This window comes from Bos taurus, chromosome 8 (assembly GCF_002263795.3).
Source record: "Bos taurus isolate L1 Dominette 01449 registration number 42190680 breed Hereford chromosome 8, ARS-UCD2.0, whole genome shotgun sequence".
In the NCBI taxonomy this organism is placed as follows: domain Eukaryota; kingdom Metazoa; phylum Chordata; class Mammalia; order Artiodactyla; family Bovidae; genus Bos; species Bos taurus.
In genome coordinates this window covers 41,212,841-41,231,526 of record NC_037335.1, presented here as the reverse complement: position 1 = coordinate 41,231,526, position 18,686 = coordinate 41,212,841, and the positions used below count along the sequence as shown (strand labels likewise).

Genomic DNA, 18,686 nt, shown 5'->3' with positions numbered 1-18,686 from the left:
CTGGGCATTATGCATGAAACCTGTCACTAACAAAGAAACTTGGAAAATTATTAGGAATCTTCCCCCATGGGGTTAGTCATAGCTGTTATTTAGAACTTGGACAGCTGTAACTCTACTGTAAAATAATATCTAATTCTGTCAATAATCTCACACATACAGACACTGAAGGAGTTCAATGGAAGGCAAAGAAGGGTATATATTTACTATCACATTCAACTAATGTAACAGGTAGAAGGATTTTCAACAGACTAAATGAACCATTTGGACAACTATCTTTGAACCAGGAGAAAAATGCACAAGCAAGATGTAAAATCTGAGCTGTATAGGCATTTAGAGTCATCATTATGCTTGTAACTATAGAGAGTACAAAATCATTTGATTTGCATGAGCAAACCTAAATGTTGAGCTCATAACTGGGACAAAAGGTTAAAATTTTCTGCAGGAATCATGACATTCCCTTTGGAAAAATTGTCCCAGAAAATTCTTAGGTGACTTAAGGTATGAAGTAAATCAAATGATATAAACATGAACAGATCAGAAGAAAATAATGTTGAGTGTCATCTTTTCAGAATAGTAATGGACTTCTTGATGTCACACTGAATGTTTCTATCTTGACTTCTAGCATCAACCCTGCTGATTAATGACAGTTATTACAACTTTTCAATCTTTGTTAGTAGCTCTATATTTGTCTCGTCATTAGCTCTACATCTATAATTGGGAAAGAAGAGTAGGAAAAATTAAATTCAAATGGGAGTATTTGAGTTCATTGCAGCAGTTTTAGTAGGAAATGTGGGAGAAGCAGGGAAGAGGTTGAAGCTGTTGGCTGAAACAGAAGCCTGTGGATCCTTTATTCATTTCACAAATGATGCTCACTGCTCTCCTAGGTGCTGAAAATGCACTGTTGAAAGAAGCAAATACAATTCCCTTAGCTCATGAATTCTTTCATTGAGTTCTCCTATTGTAGGTAATTTAGGCTTAACTATGTAGAACTGATATATTCTTGTTACAAATATGTATGACACCTTTATGGTACTTCTTTTATGTATAGCTGGTCCTTTCTGTTAAACTGATCCTAGAGGAATGCTTCCACTCTTCCTTTATTTGGAGAATGACAACATGACTCCACCTGACTGCAAGATAGTAACAAAAACAAAAAAGGGCATCTGAAGCTCTATCTTGGAAAAAATAAATTAGTGAGCTTCTTGCATAAAGCAAAATTAAATAAGCCTGTTTCCTTATCAGTAAATAACAAACAATATAATTGCCAAATGAGATCTTGCATATAAATGAACATTTCACAAGTTCAATAAATGTTCATCAGAAGAATTAATATTAACAAACTTTACATGAATTACTATACTTAATAATTACTGAATGTGATTATTTACGATTCTATCTTCAGTGGAAAATATATTTACATTAGGGACTTGCTGCAGCAGTATAGTAAACATTAAATACCTCAGTGTCAAGATTCCTTATTTTTTTCCAAAAGCCAAATGCACAGACATCTGATCATCTTCTCACTAAAGACTCCTGCCACCTTCAGCTGCCTCAGAGCAATTTACCAGTCCTAGATGCTTATCTCAGTAATGACCTCAGGGAATTTATGGTCAGGAAAGGAACTGTAAACCATTAACATCAATCACAGTTGAAAACCACTGGCCCAGAGGTGTGAAGAAATGAAAGCCAAACTTGCCCAATTTCCAACCTTCATTCTTCTCCAAAACAGCCTTAGTCTTTAATTTTTTTAAATTGAAGTATAGTTGATTTACAATATCATGCTAGTTTCAGGTGTACAGCTCAACGATTATATAAAATACAGTTCGTTTTCAGAATCTTTTCCCTTGTAGGTTATTTAAAAATACTGAGTATATTTCCCTTTGCTATAGAGAAGAAGGAAACATATCTTGAGACAGAGAATTGTATCCTGGAAGTTTGCTGGGGAGCACCCAGGGGATCAATGCCCACGGAGGGGGTGGTGAAGGGAGGAAGAATGGGCAGGCGGAGGAGTTGAGTGCTTTTGTGTTTTTTTTTTTTTTTTAATTAAAAAAAATATTTTCAATTGGAGGATAATTGATTTACAATGTTGCGTTCATTTCTGCCATACATCTACATGAATTAGTCATAGGAGTGCATATGTCCCCTCCCTCTTGAATCTCCCTCCCATACCCCCCTCTAGTTGTCAGAGTACCAGGCTGAGCTCCCTGTGCTCCACAGCAACATCTTGCTAGCTGTCTATTTTACACATAGTAATATATGTATTCCGAAGCTACTTTCTCAGTTTGGTCCACCTTCTCCTTTCCCCACTGTGTCCATAGGTCTGTTCTCTATGTCTGAGTTGTTATTCCTGCCCTGAAATAGGTTCATCAGCACCTCTGTCATGACAAACTGTGGAAAGCTCTTAGAGAGATGGGAATACCAGACCATCTCACCTGTTTTCTGAGAAACCTGTATGCAGATCAAGAAGCAACAGTTAGAACCCTGTATGAAACAACTGAGTGGTTCAAGAATGAGAAAGAAGCATGACAGGGCTGTTTGCTGTCACCTTCTTTGATTAATCTATATGCTGAGCACATCATGAGAAATGCCAGGCTGGATGAGTTACAAGCTGGAATCAAGATAGGTGGGAGAAACATCAACAACCTCAGATGTCCAAATGTTACCACTCTAACGGCAGAAAGAGAAGAGGAACTAAAGAGCCTCTTGATGAGGGTGAAGGAGGAGAATGAAAGAGCTGGCTTAAGACTAAATAAAAACACTAAGATTGTGGCGTCCGGCCTCATTACTGCATGGCAAATAGAAAGAGAAAAGGTGGAATTAGTGACAGATTTCCCCTTCCTTCATAGCTCAGTTGGTAAAGAATCTGCCTGCAATACAGGAGACCCTGGTTCAATTCCTGGGTCGGGAAGATCCCCTGAGGAAGGGATAGGCTACCCACTCCAGTATTCTTGGGCTTCCCTTGTGGCTCAGCTGGTAAAGAATCTGCCTGCAATGTGGGAGACCTGGGTTTAATCCCTGGGTTGGGAAGATCCTCAGGAGAAGAGAAAGGCTACCCACTCCAGTATTCTGTCCTGGAGAATTCCAAGGACTGTATAGTCCATGGGGTCACAAAGAGTCGGACACGACTGAGCAACTTTCACTTTCCTCTTCTTGGGCTCCAAAATCACTGCAGACAATGATAGACGGTGACTGCAGCCATGAAATCAGAAGACTGCTTCTTGGCAGGAAAGTTATGACAAATCTAGACAGTGTGATGAAAAACAGAGACATTATTCTGCCAACAAAGGTCCGTAGAGTCAAGGCTATGGTCTTTCCAGTGATCATGTAAGATTGTGACAGCTGGATTATAAAGAAGGCTGAATGCCAAAGAATTGATGCCTTCAAACTGTGGTGCTGGAGATTCCTGAAAGTCCCTTGGACACAGGAGATCAAACCAGTCAATCTTAAGGGGGATCAACCCTGAATATTCACTGGAAGGACTGATGTTGAAGCTGAACCTCCAGTATTTTGGTCATCTGATATGAACAAATGACTGATTAGAAAAGTCCCTGATGCTGGGAAAGATCAAGGGCAGGAGGAGAAGAAGGCGTCAGAGGATGAGACTGCTGGATGGCATCACTAATGCAATGAAAGTGAACTTGGACAAACTCCGGGAGATGGTGAGGGACAGGGAGGCCTGGCATGCCACAGTCCATCGGACTGCAAAGAGTCAGACATGACTGGGCGACTGAACAACAACAACAACAACAATTATTATTATTAATTTCCATTTTGCAGATGAAAAAACTGAGGTTCAGGGAAGTTCAGTCACACACACCAAAGTGCCAAGCAGCCTGTACTCAAATCCCTATTTCCAACCTTTAAATATAGAATTCTTTTCACTAGTCTACAAAACTATACTAAGAAAGGTCTTCTAATGACAGAAGTTTTTGCCCTCACTCCTTAGGAACATGCATGCTTTCACATCTGTCTACAGCCAAAGCACAACTAGCCTTGCTTTTCAATTGGCCTCTATTTTCCTCCCCTCACTGCAGCAAAAATGCCTTTTTTTCACAGAATCCAATTGCTATGAAGAGATTGTTCACAGAGTCAGGAAGTGACACATTTCTTCACTTATTTAGGACATACTCAACTGTAATCTTCCCCTTTATTTCATATGTAAAACTTTAATTACATGTGTACATTTCTCTCTGGGCTATACTACCTCTTTAGGGAAAGAATTCTTATAAGATCAAAGCTAAGAGGCCTGGGTTCTTGTCCTGATTTCTATATGATTGTTGATATATCACCTACTCTTAGGGACCTCAGTTTTCTCATCAAGAAAACTGCACTTTTAGGTGCACTAGGTGACCCCTTGCTCCAGCTCTTTCCATGATTCTGTGAATTCGCTTTTAGATGTGATGGACATATTCTATATGCACCATTGATTGTTACGTATTTGGTGAAGGAATCAAATGCAGCAAAGCACATTGTCAAAAGCACTTGACTCTATTCCACAACTTTTGCTACTAGAATTTGGAAGAATATATGTGCCAACACTCTCTATGTGCGTCTTTTAAATATTAAAAAGAAACCGCAGCAAAGATTTTTATTTAGATCATATAGCTGAAAATTATTCACTTCCTTTTTGCTCTACACTAACCTAATTTATTTATTGTCTATATTAGAGTAAGCAAATTAGTCCATGAGTGAAATTCTTTGGAAACTGAAGATTACCTCATTTAAGTGCAGAAGTTATTTTCATGTGAAATATTTTCAAAAGGAAGGTCTTAAAAATTACCCAATTATTACACGTTCTCCTGCTTCCTTAATCAGAGTACTTAACCTCTTTTTGATTACCTATAATGCCATCAATATGCCAAATAGTTATCACTAGATTTTAGTCACTATAGTGCTACTTAAAGGGCCTACTGGAGTGCCTAGGTCTACGTGTTCCTCCATGGAATGTGCACAGATTGCTGGGCTTGAATAACCCAAAAGGGAATCAAAGACACTTGTCTACTTTTATTTCCTCTTGCCAGCTGTTATATCTCACGATTGCCTATGAATCAAGTGGGCTCTAATCTGCTCCTTTATTTTAGGTAAATGACTTGAGGATGGCTTCATCTTTTCAATTAAGCTAATCTATGGGCTCTGTGACATCTGTTTTTCAATCAGAAGCTGTTTCCATTTATTTCCAGACTCATGGCTATGTTCCCATATGGTGGTGTTGCTGGGAATTTGATTTGCAGATAAGTGGAAATTTCCTCTACTAGTGGAAATTTCCTCTACTCCCCTATCAGATCTTCAGATTAGATACCATATGTAAAGGAGTTCTAAAAATTACAAAGCTATGCAAAACAAAAATCATTATAAATGCTATAGCTACAGTGATTCCAAACTAATGAGAAAAAAAAATGCACAAACTGAACTCCAAAAAATGATTTCTTTTGATAAAATAATTACTATTTATACTTGAATTTTCTTATAGGAGCAGGTGAAGCACATACATTTACACTATGGAAGATATGCACATATAGATTCATAAAAAACCTCTAATGTATTTAAACAACTTGAATATTCTAAAATATTAAATACTAGTAGATGCTATAAACTATTTTAAACTTTTCAAATGTCCCTTGTACTTTACCAGGATGAATGGCAGTCTCTTCTTATGTGAAATTTAATACATTCAGTAGACTCATTTGAATTTTGGAACCATCTTATTTTATAAGCTATAAAGCAAATGATACAATAAGTTCTTTTTTCACTGTGTTCAACAAATACTTTAACCCTTGCATTTAGACTCAGGAAGAGACACTTTTCCTCTTCTGTACAAGTGTTTCCTCTCAGTGGGGTAACTGGCTTCACTTAAGGCCCATCAATGTTGCCAATGATATAACCCTTCAGAGATACTTAAAAAAAAAAAAAAGCATTTCCCTCTGTCCTCCTAATCCCAATGAGGGGTTGGTGAAGTTGATAATAGGCGCAATTATCCAAGACACTGTGCCAAGAGAAACTGTCCATAATCCAAAACTTGTGCCATTAACAAATAACAACAACAAATTAAAGGAAGTTTCAGTACTTCTTTGGTTCTCTAATGTTCTTATTTCATAAGAAAGCAAACACTGTAAGAAACTAAAGTCTTATGAACTATGAATATCACTGAGAATTGTATATCACTTCTAAAAACCATATTATATCTAATTCTAAAAGCAGTACTTGGATTGCAGGGTTTTCATAGCTCATTAAACTTTATAGCTCTGAAATCTGTTTCATAAGGAGACCTTTATAACTCTTTGGTTTTGGTTTCCTAACCCAGGCTTTGTAAAAAGAATGTTCCTTGAAGGCTTCCGTTTCCATGAAAACTTGCAGTGAAATCATTGGATAAAGTAAGCTTCAGCTATCTTAGGTGCAATTTACCACGGCATTGTTCGTATTTAAGCTTGAATATATGTTATTTTTGAACTGATCTTTTCTTTCTTTATTGCACCAACATCTCCAATGTGAAGTGCTGCTATGCATGAGTGCAGACCCTATACCAGAAAGTAAAAGCTATAAGCGTTGTCACTAACAGGTAGAAACAGTAATTGTAAATCAAGACAAAAAACAGTTTATTCCAACTCACACAAACTCTGTTTCCAAATATAAAAGGGACTGTTTTATGTTTCTTCCTTAGAACTCTTCTTAATAGATTTCATTGACTATACCTCAAAAAACAGCAATCAGTAATTTCAAAACTAAGTTTGAGAATCTGTGAAACATAATTTATTTAATAGCCAATCTTGATCTGACTCTTCAGTCTTGAATACTTGCACTAGAAATTATATCTGTATTAACAAGCACCTTTACCTGCAGTCTCCTCCCACTAAATATGTCTTGCCCCAAATCAAAAAGTAATCTCTTCAGACAAAATCTGAATATGTTACTGCTTTGTTTGGAAGCAAGTCTTTGAAGTCTTGACAGTTTCTAAGCACAAAGTCATTAACTCCATATACAACCAAATCCCTTCATCTGTGATCCAAACTACTTTTAAAATCCCATCTCTCACTCAAGTCTAATCTTAACCCTAAAGGACCCAATCTTCTCAGTTCTCCTCCTGCAATATCAACCTCACCATATCAGAGTGTATTCACCAGAGATGTCATGGACTTTATGCCTCAGTGGTATATGTGTTTACATTATTCCCTCTGCCTAAATGTTCCTCTCTTATTCTGATCCCTCTAATTCCCTACTCAAATAGCACCGTCTCTGTGAAACTTCCCAATCCTCCCTTTCCATGACTTTGCTCAAACAGTTTGGCAAAGTATTCCAATAGTTCCTTGATCAAAGCTTTGTTTTAGCATTTCTTAGGCTGCGTTAAGGGCTTCCCAGGTGGTAGTAGTGGTAAAGTACCTGTCAACCAATGCAGGAGACGTAAGAGACATGGATGGGTTCAATCCCTGGGTCAGGAAGATACCCTGGAGGAGGCCAGGGCAACCCACGCCAGTATTCTTGCCTGGAGACTCTCATGGACAGAGGAGCCTGGAGAGCTATAGTCCATAGAGTCGAAAAGAGTCAGACAGGACTAGTGACAGCATGCACACAGGCTGCGTTACCTTAAAAAAAAAATTCCCATGACCCGGTCATCTAATTTCTTAACTCCTCAAAGGTAAGAACTGTGTCTTAAGAAGGTAAGAAGTCCCAAACATTCTGCAAGAATTTATACTGTCAAAAAGAATGACTTAAAAACGTGCAGATTAACAAGAAGCTCATGAATACTAACAAATTTCTCCAGATGCTTCTTATAGCATGTGTTTAGACTCCTTACTGGAATAGTTTGGGATGTCACGTTTATTTAAAGGGACCAAACAGGCTGTTTGATGAGTAGTTTTTAAAAGATTTGGAAAACAGAATGAATGAAATTCTAAATCATATTTGAGAACTGTCTGTAGTGAAAGCATATCAACAATAGTGACATTTTTGCACACTTAGGTATTTGTTCTACTCGTTCAGAAAAAAAAAATGAAACAGCTAAAGAAACCCATAACTTTGATATGTCCATGACAATCCCAAAGTCTACCTTTGTTTCTGTTGCATGGGTTGTTGTCTCATAGCCATATACTGCATATCTTCTTGGAGGCGATTAAGAGGGGAATCAGGCTTGACACGAATCCCATAGTAATGGTACTTGGAGTTTCCTCTTCATAAGAGAACAGCAAATAGAGACACAAAAAAGTCAGTCAAGTCAATATCAATCATATAGGATTCCATTTAATTTCATATTTGGAAAAATTAGGTAAAGGCAAACTTAATGTTATATATCTATGATTTACCTGTTCTGGACACCTATATATTTTTATGGTGGCTACATTTGAAGAATCAAAAGAAGATTCTGAATCAATTAGTTCAAGGCCCTAAGGAAAATCTTTCCTTATAAACTTTTGCTTAAATATTAGTCACAGTCCATTTGTTTGATTTAAATTAATTTTGTTTTCAAATTTATATTTTAGCTATAATTTAGAAAATTATATTAACAGGATATTCACTAACAGGGTAAAGGGCTGCACACTAAGAATTTACTATAAAGTAGTTATGCAGAACAAAGAGGAAAAAAATATTAATTCTACTGTCTTGGAGAAGTCCTGTATTTTTCTAGTTCTATTATTGCAGGGGTGATTAAGATAACTTCATTGACACAAAATGTTGTGAAGTCTATTATTTAATATTTTGAAACCTAAAAAAGCAAGCATTTAATCCTACTGATTTCAAAACATATTTTATTAGTCTCTGTTTTTATGGATTCATATCAGTTTTGCAGGCTGAATAAGATATGTCACAACAGATATGGAGAAATTTCTCTGTGAAAATGGCAAATTTCCACCTGGATAAAAAAATTGTCACAATTTCCTCATGTTCATGAGAAAGACCATATTTGTTATTAGAAACGACGAAGTTTTACCCTGAATGAAATTTGCAAATTCTTTCAAAAATAACATTTTAAATATGTAAATTTTTGCAAATAGAAAATAGTAGTTTTTCACAAGTCTATATATAGCAAGCCATCAGTACTCTTTCCAATTTTTTCTTCATTTACAAAAAAAAAAAATGCAAGTGGAGTGTGGATTAAATATTTTATATAAAAATAAAACAAAATTTTACTTCCAAGCTTCAAGAACATACATTAGATGAACCCTATATATTTGAAAATACATTAAATTTTTATTATATAAATAATATTGGTAGTCTAAAAAAGTAGACTACCAATTTGAATACCTACATAGTTATCGGTATAGGTATTTGAATACCTACACAGCTATAGCAAAATAAACAAGTAGGAAAACTTAATGCCTTCCATTTGCAGACATTAGATTTTTTTCTCCAACATCCTCTGCCAAATAGAGTAAAATACAAAAACAAACAAACAAACAAATACTACAAACTCAGTTAGCCCTGTTCTCCTCCACAAACGGCAGAACAAGAGGGAAAAACCAATGACAAAGTTACAAAGTAAAATGACATCGCTCTTGTGAGACCCCAAAATACATGAAGTATCTATCAGTAGTTTTTCTTCAGTTTCCTATAAATCAGCACTTTGGGTGTGTTGGTGGGGAGGTAGTTCTTTCTGTGCCACTGGAGATGGGGATATCAGTATGTTCTGTGGTCTTGTTTTAACTTAATTTGGAGATGGGATGTAACAAAAGCTACCCTTTGATTTGCCTTTGTTTAGAAACACGGTGTTGGAGAAGGAAATGGCAACCTACTCCAGTGCTCTTGCCTGGAGACGGGGGAGCCTGGTGGGCTGCCGTCTATGGGGTCGCACAGAGTCGGACACGACTGTAGCGACTTAGCAGCAGCAGCAGCAGCAGAAACATGATGACTTTACTCATCTTTTACTCAGCTCCAGAAACTTGAGAACCAGTCTGGTTCTGGTTTGAATGAATTCACCAGATAATTTTATTGACAGATAAGTAACAATTCGGAGAAGGCAAAGGCACCCTACTCCAGTACTCTTGTCTGGAAAATCCCATGGATAGAGGGGCCTGGTAGGCTGCAGTCCATGGGGTCGCAAAGAGTTGGACACAACTGAGCGAGTTTCCTTTCACTTTTCACTTCACGCATTGGAGAAGGAAATGGCAACCCACCCCAGTGTTCTTGCCTGGAGAACCCCAGGGACGGGGGAGCCTGGTGGGCTTCCGTCTATGGGGTCGCACAGAGTTGGACACGACTGAAGCGACTTAGCAGCAGCAAGTAACAATTCACATACGGTTTGCTTCGAGAAAAAAAAGTATCTGAGTTGGTCTGCCTCATGATTTATACTGATTTTCTTTCTGTTCCCTGGGTTAGGCATAGAAAATGAATGCTAAAACTGTTTCCACGGTAGAAAGAGTCCCTGGTACTTCACCCCTACCATTGTCAGCTTTTCCACATTACAGTCCTGCTATCTTCATAACACAGTATTTGTTTAAACTTTCTCCATAGGATTTCTTTTCTCCTTATTCTTCTAGGCTTTGTTTTCCATCTCTAATTTCAAACATTACATACAATTTAAAAAGGAACAGGAGACACAACTGTTATATAGTGCGAAGGGGAAGAAAAGAACATAGAAAGTAAAAGCTGCAATATTGCAATATGTACTTATGAGCCTAGAGTATGGATTCCACTCATTCGCAAACCCAAACAACCCCAATTTTGTCCTCTTCTATTTTAAAGATGCCTTTCAAAGCTTGAATGGAGCCTCAAAATAGGATTCATTGAAATCCCTTTCAGTAACAAAAGAGGCACAACAATACAGCTATTAGAATGCTGAATAAAGCCCAGAGATTCAAAATATTGGCACAGTATGCATAACTACTGATCCATCAGCTAGGATATAGTAGATTAGGTCCCCAAATAATGATTTTTGTGGTTCCAGGAAAAAAAAATACTAGCAAAACAAAAAGACTTTTTCAAGTGATAGGAAGCTAGTTCTTTTACTCTGAACAAATAATCATATTCTTCAGTTTAAAATACACTATTCTTTTGAAGCATAGATAGAAGAAAATACATTTACAAGAGAACAGAACCTTCCGCAATCTGAAAGCTGTACAATCACTTAAAATGCAACAGAAAGGAATAATTCACACTCTGAATACATACAGACCTTATAATCCTCATAAAACTGTCACATTCCTTTTTTCTATATAAATTTACATTGAAGTCAATTACAAAGGCTCTGTTTATTTTATTAAGATTATTAAAAACTCTTTGCTAGAATACTATAGGGCTGTGCCTTATCATTCATTAAAGGTATATCATCTTATATATATTGTATAGCATCTTTACATTTATACTTTTAAATATAGATTTCATAAGATATAAGAAATCAGAAGCATGCATAAGACTCTGCTCAGCTAGTCAAAATATATTATGATAATTTGTAAAAAATTATAGCAGTAAAATGAAGCTCTGCAGTTTTAAGTATTATTTTCATCATATTTTGACTAATAAAAATACTCATATGTATTTCCAAAAGAAGGAAACAGAGAAACTCTAAGAGTCTTCCTCACATTATTGATTTCCTTGCAGTGCAACCATACAAAATTTTTGCTTCCATAAATGCATGGCTTCAAAATCAAGAGTTTTAAAAAAGCTAATAAAAGGTTATAAAGGACAATGTCATTAACTGAGAGCTTCAAACATCCAAAACTTGTAAGTTCACCAAATAATTTTTAATTGGCCTCCAAAAGTGACACGAATAACTCAGCTTTAATTTCTTACTCTATGCAAATAGAAGTTATTTATAAAGATCTTTCAATGTAATCTTGCAAATCAAGAGATACATGGTTTTCCACTTACTATGTCACTTTATTCCTCATCTTTAGTACATTTATTTTCCAAAAGAGAAGAAAGTTGGTATACATTGATTTTTAAAGCATCATATATAAATTTTCCATTAATAGCTTGAAAAGTGAAAGTGTTAGTCGCTCAGTTGTGTGTGACTCTTTGCAGCTCCACGCACTATAGCCCACCAGGCTCCTCTGCCAATGGAATTCTCCAGGCAAGAATATTGGAGTCGGTTGCGCTACCCCTTCTCCAGTGGATCTTCCCGACCCAGGGATCAAACCAGGGTGTCCTGCATTGGTCTGTTTATTTCTATGTGATTTGAGAATCGGTTTTTCTCAAAGCTTTGCTACTTGGATGTTTAGGACAAGACATCATTCTGTATTGTCAGTTTTCAGTGAATAATGATGACCTTCCCTTTTCCTGAGGATTTTCATAAACTGAGCTAATTTAAAAATTTTTTTCATAATGTATTATCTGTAATCAAATACTTTTGCCCAAACAATATACTGAATGACTATAGTTTAAAAAAGAGAGATTAGTTTATATTATCTTTTAGTACTAACCTAGTTCCCAATCTCCTGGTTCGTAGCCCCATAAAAATTGACCTTATTAGTTTTCCAAAAGAAGCAGCATTGACTGGATCCAGTTTGTGTTCCTGACAGTGTCGTAGGTAGTGGTTGTACAGAGTGCTTCTGGGAAGGCTCACTCCTTCTGCTGTCTCGTAATTGTCCAACAGCCACTGGAGCTAGTGTAAACAAGACAGGGTAAACACAGAGAAACCGAATCATTCACCAAAATGCCTCTAAGACACTGCAACTACAACACAGAGAAATACGTAGATCTTCCTCAAACCATATGACAGGAAACTGTTGCAATTTGGAGGCCTGTGTAATCTGAATGTGAAAACTCTTGAAAGTTTAGATAGCTGACCAGCATTTATTGACCTCAGACCATGTCCATTCCTTCAAACATTCAAGCACCTATACAGACATACTAGTTTTCCTTGCATTGATTCCTATTTTGGAGATAAAAACCTCTTCAAGGAATTCAAATAATCCCATTAACTGCTTATAAATATAATTTGTAATTGCTACAGAAATAAACATATTACCAAGCCTGGCAGCATGGTGCATAATATGTCTTCAGTGCTGGTTTGTTACAACACATAATCAGCAGTCTGCCTTGTATAAATTTTTATATTAAGGCTCTATTCATTTTTATAGAATTCTAATTTACTTATCTAATTTACTTACACAAGATAATACAATAACAGCTTTATCTACTGGGACAAATTCTACAAGCAGTAAGGAAAATTTTCAGTCTTTTCTTCCCCAGAAAGAAACTTGCTAGGTACTGATTTTAAAAAATTATGTGTTACAAAAAGGGATCACTTTTTACAATCATTTGAGATTCTCTATATTTTTTTCATAATTTTGGAAGACACACTACAATGGTAGTTGGTAAAGCAATGTTTTCTCAGTCTGTAGTGCACATTTTAAAGTTTTATGGGTGGCCAACAACACATGAAAAGATGCTCAACATCACAAATGATTAGAAAAATGCAAATCAAAACTACAATGAGGTTATCACCTGACACATGTCAGAATGGCCATAATAAAAAAAATCTACAAACAATAAATGCTGGAGAGGATGTGGAGAAAAGGGAACCCTCTTATATCAATGCTGGGAATGTAAACAGATACAGCCATTATGGAGAACAGTATGGAGATTCCTTAAAAAACTAGGAATAAATCTATCATATGACCCAGGAATCCCACTACTGGGCATATACCCTGAGAAAGCCACAATTCTAAAAAATAAAAATAAAAAATAAAAGACACATGTGCCCCAGTGTTCATTGCAGTACTTATTTACAATAGCCAGGACACGGAAGCAACCTAGATATCCATCTATAGATGAATGGATAAAGAAGTTTTCATATATATATAGTAGTATTACTATATATATATGAGTAGTATTATATATATATATGAGTAATATTACTCAGCCATAAAAATGAACTAATTTGAGTCAGTTCTAATGAGGTGGATGTACCTAGTGCCTGTTACACAGAGTGAAGCCAGAAGGAGGAAAACAGATACTGTCTATTAGCACAGACATATGGAATCTAGAAAAATGGTATTGATGAGCCTATCTGCAGGGAAAGAATGGAGACGTAGATGTCGAGAATGGTCCTGTGGACACAGTGAGGGAAGGAAAGAGTGAAAGGAACGGAGAACACAGCATCTACACATATACACTACCATGTGTAATACAGCTGGTTAGAAGTTGCTATAGAACACAGAGAGCCCAGCGTAGCACCCTTTGATAACCTAGAGGGGTGGGATTCAGGGAGGGGAGGGAGGCTCAAGAGGAAGGGGATGTCTGCATAATTATGGCTGATTTGAGTTGTTGTACGGCATAAGCCAACGCAACATGGTAAAACAATTTTCCTCCAATTAAAAAATAAATTAAGAAAATAAAGTTTTATGTTGTCCTGTGTGTATTTTTAAAAAATCATCTTGAAAGTACAGTATGTGCAAGAAATTTTTAGAAAAATCAAATCTAGGCATTACCGAGTTTCAATTTTGGTAAAATTAAATCATCAATCTGTTCATTATTTATTTACAAATGTGTATGCATGCTCAGTCATGTCTGACTCTTTCGCGACCCCATGGACTGTCAAACCCAGGTCTCTTGCATCTCCTGCATTGGCAAGTGGATTCTTTATCACTGTGCCACCTGGGAAGCCCTTATTTACAGAAAGAGAATTGAAATAGGTATAAATAACTTTCTTAAGGCCATACATGAATTGTCTCAGGACCTGATATAGTTTCCAACACATTTCCCTAATGACTCACATATCAGTTATTATTGCTACAAAAGTAGCATATATATCACATATTACTTGTCTAAACCAAATTTCCATGACATACGTATGAAGTGTGATAAAAAGCTGATATTCTACATGCAATTCAAGTTAAACATAAGTTACGGAAGTAAAAGAATCCCTTTATTAGCATCAACTATTAGCCAGGCAATGTGCTAGGTGCCTACCAGATGCAAAAACGAATGTGACCTCCCCCTGTCCTCCGGTAATTCACAATCACATACTAAAAGTGATAATATGGACAGTCAAATAAACTAAAGCACCTCTCCATTTTGCTTACATAAAGATTTGTGATCAAACTTCAAACCTACACTTTCAGAATCTTAATAAAAAAGACCATTAGCACATGTATACCTGTGATGGATTCATTTTGATATTTGGCAAAACGAATACAATTATGTAAAGTTTAAAAATAAAATAAAATTAATTAAAAAAAAAGAATGAATATATATGTATGTACAAGTGAGTCACTTTGCTGTACACCTGTAACTAACTCAACATTGTAAATCAAATATAATCCAATAAAACTAAAAAAAAAAAATGTTTAAAAATTTTTTCCTTTAACCAAGACAATATTCCAGAACCATTTCAAATAGTCATACATCATATTTATATATAACTAAAACTTATGTCATTAAACCCAAATTGATGTTGGCTTAGAAAATATGGCCACTAAGCCTAAAGGACAGAGCAGAGTACTTTAAAAAAAATAAAAATTAATGTTCTGGTCAGGAAGCCTTTAAGTTCTCTATGAAGCACATGTGCATATCAATACATTTAAATATATCTATCACCTCTGAACATATACAATAATCCCCTAAACATTTTTTTAAAGATTATACAAAATAAGCATTTGTTTTTATAATGGTCAAAAAATTAAGAATTTTTTTTGATATGAATCATTTGTAACCTTACTGTCAGTAAACAACTTTTCTGGAGGCACTCACACATGACTCCTGAATATTCTACATGACACATAGAAAAAGTTCACATATACATATTCATTTAGGGTAAAGAGAAGAGGTAAACTGATTGGGATATTCAGTTATTAAAGCTCAGCCTAGTATTCTGCCTACAACAGTAGGTCAGTACCTCTCTTTAGCACTCCTTTTTAAATTTTTAAGACTTCATTGATTATGAGCACAACTGATGGACACAACACACAAAACATGGCAAATTAAACCTGTTTCACATATTTTATCCACATGCTTCAGTAACATAACTGGGATTGGAAAGCACTGTCTCCGCACTTAATAGTGTTAGGACAGTTTCTAGTGAACCATATTGCACAAAAGTAATGACTCTTGTTTTGTGTACATGTACTAGACAGAGCCTTCCATTGGTATTCTAAATCTATAAAGCATATAAAGTAAATAAAGAGTATCAAAATACAGAATATATATAAAGGAATATTCTACAAGGACTTAAATTCCTTGAGATCAAGAAATATAAAGAAAATACTACAAAAGGGCAAATGTATTAAAAACTATAAGTATTTTTTGAAAAACAGTAATATTTTGCAACTGAACTAATGAAGTACCCCCATCCACAAGCATGAAATATACAATGCCAGTAAAATGTCAAAGTTAAAAATGTCAAAGATATGTTTATATGTATATATGTGTGTGTCCTCACATAATAATGCATATTGTCAAAGCCAAAATGACACAATTATTTATCAAAAAATAAAAATCAAAAAAAAAAATCAAATATTTATCCCTTTGCTAATGAACAGAACATATATCTGTATAGGAAGTGTTGGTTTAAAGGACTTTTTCAGAAATGGAAAAATAATCAATTTTTAAATGTGAACTTTATAACAAAAAGTATACAAATAATAACAACAGATCTGATGTAAAATACTTTTAATAAGATATAAAGTAAATGAAAATAATTTATTTAATCAGATACAAATTAAAATTTCAAAAACCTGCCTTAATAGCTTACTAGTCTCCTTGCAATATTTACTTAAAAGTAAAGATAAATATCTAAAAATGAGAGTTTATTACTATCTCATGATCAAGAGAATTGTCCTTTAAATAAATTTTTAAAATCTATAAAATAATTTGAAAACAAATCCATAATAAAATATTTTACATAATAAAATAAATTGCCTTTTGTAAAAGTGAAAACTTGTGCCAAAATTAAAGTTTAACATAAAATACTTTTAGTCCAAAGATATGTTTGCATATATAAAAATGTTAATCAGGCCATTCTTAATCAAAGAAAAGCTTCCACAGAAATAGTAAGATAATTACAGCACAGGTTGACTTAAAATACTCATAAGCCTAAATAATATTACTCAAGCCCCCAGTGAGTAACCTGGAGAAAACTAAGTTTTTATTGGATTGGCCATGTGTTCCTCTAAAGTGGCTTAAGCAAGTCACTCACAATTTGTACTGGCTGTTTTGCAAACATTGTTTTTATTATATAGTTCTACATTCTTATGATTATTTTTCATTTCTAGTTCAGTTTTTAAAAATCTGAGTTTATCTGTAATATGTATTTGTGTGTCTGTGTATGTACACACACATCCATAGGTGTATACATAATTATACACATATTATGTACACAAAATCATTAGTGGTTTGAAAAATTCCACAAGGGTGGATATTCTAGTGGATATATATAAAGTTTTATAGCAGCAAAGCTGGGCTTTGTTCCCTGTGCCCTGTTTGCAGGAAGAGGAACTCTTATTCCTTGCCAGAAGCCTGGAGATCTCGTGGGAAGAGCACGGGGAGGTCAAGTGGAGGTAAAAGCCCTGAAGGATGAGAGGTGGCTCTGCTGTGGCCATGACAGCTCCAGCAAGGAAGCCTGCCAGCAGCTGTACATACAAGGGCAGTGCTCCTAGAAACTCACTGTGTAAGCAGAAATTGGTTTAGGAGTTATCATACACGATTTTGAAATTTAGCTGAGGAGTATAATCTACATTCTACATGCCAGCATTTAACCTTTGAGTTTTGACACAGTGATGAAACTTTAAGTCAGATCTTTGCCTCTAAAACAGTATTAAGAAAGGACTAATTTTTATTATAAGAGAAACCGGGCAGTTAAATGTAACCTGAAGGCATTTACTCCATGTGTTACCCCAGGGAAGTTAATGCCTGTTATAAGATACATTGTTTCCTTGGGTTTGTCTTTAATAAAATATATTTGGACAGTAATTCAATATCCTTAACATTTACTAATTTAGAAATAAACCATTGCTATTTCTTTTACTCCTTCATAAAATGTCTTAAAATATTTGTTTATATTTATGATTTTGAAAGCCTATGAAATACCACAGGAACTTTTAACTTTTATCTTTAAAACCTGAGTATTCTACTAATGAACTAACAAATTCATGTAAGGGTCGAAACCAAGATAATTACATCTTTCAACCTTTGCATTTAATCTATATTAATCAGAGTAGATTAAGGAAGATGAACAGTTCCTATTTTTCCCAAAGGGAAATACTGATTGACAAATTAAAAAAAAAATACATATTGCATTCACCAATTAACATCTAAATGTAACATTTGGCATTTTTTCCCAGATGGATTATTATCCATTAGGATTCATTTTAAGTTCAGTTCACTGATGATATGCATTTTGACAGGTCTTATTTTCATCATAACTTATATTTACAACACAGCCAAGTCAAGGGAAAGTGAGCATAAAACAATATTTTGCTTTGAGCTGAATATATTTCAATAGCTAAAATGCAAAACTGATGAAACAGTTATTTGCTAAATTGTGAAAGGTATATGTGAAAATAAATGCCTAAAGCTATTTATATATTTTAAAGGGAATTTTTTAGATGTACAAGCTGAAGAATGTTACATGAAATTTAGGGACAATTAACTTAAGAACATTTCTGCATTTAAATTTATAATCCAGAGTATCCCAAATTGGATACAGTATAACCATTAAATACCAATTTATATTAATTATAACTGAGAAGGAATATAAAATAAACTTAAATCTGCAATGAAGAGAATTAAGATATTCTAATTCCATTTAGGAAGCCCAC

At 35.0% G+C, this 18,686-nt stretch overlaps 1 protein-coding gene across 6 annotated transcripts in view; it reads right to left on the bottom strand.

Moving 5' to 3' along the window:
- The window catches only part of RFX3 (regulatory factor X3), a 332,033-nt gene that overhangs the window by 69,106 nt on the left and 244,241 nt on the right, over positions 1–18,686 (bottom strand). For all 6 annotated transcript variants that reach the window (XM_059889441.1, XM_024996137.2, XM_002689615.6 and 3 more), the window contains 2 exons: positions 12,348–12,529; positions 8,042–8,161 (listed from right to left, as the gene is read on the bottom strand). In XM_059889441.1, coding sequence (XP_059745424.1) covers positions 8,042–8,161; positions 12,348–12,529 — 302 coding nt within the window. The remainder of the gene's footprint in view (positions 1–8,041; positions 8,162–12,347; positions 12,530–18,686) is intronic.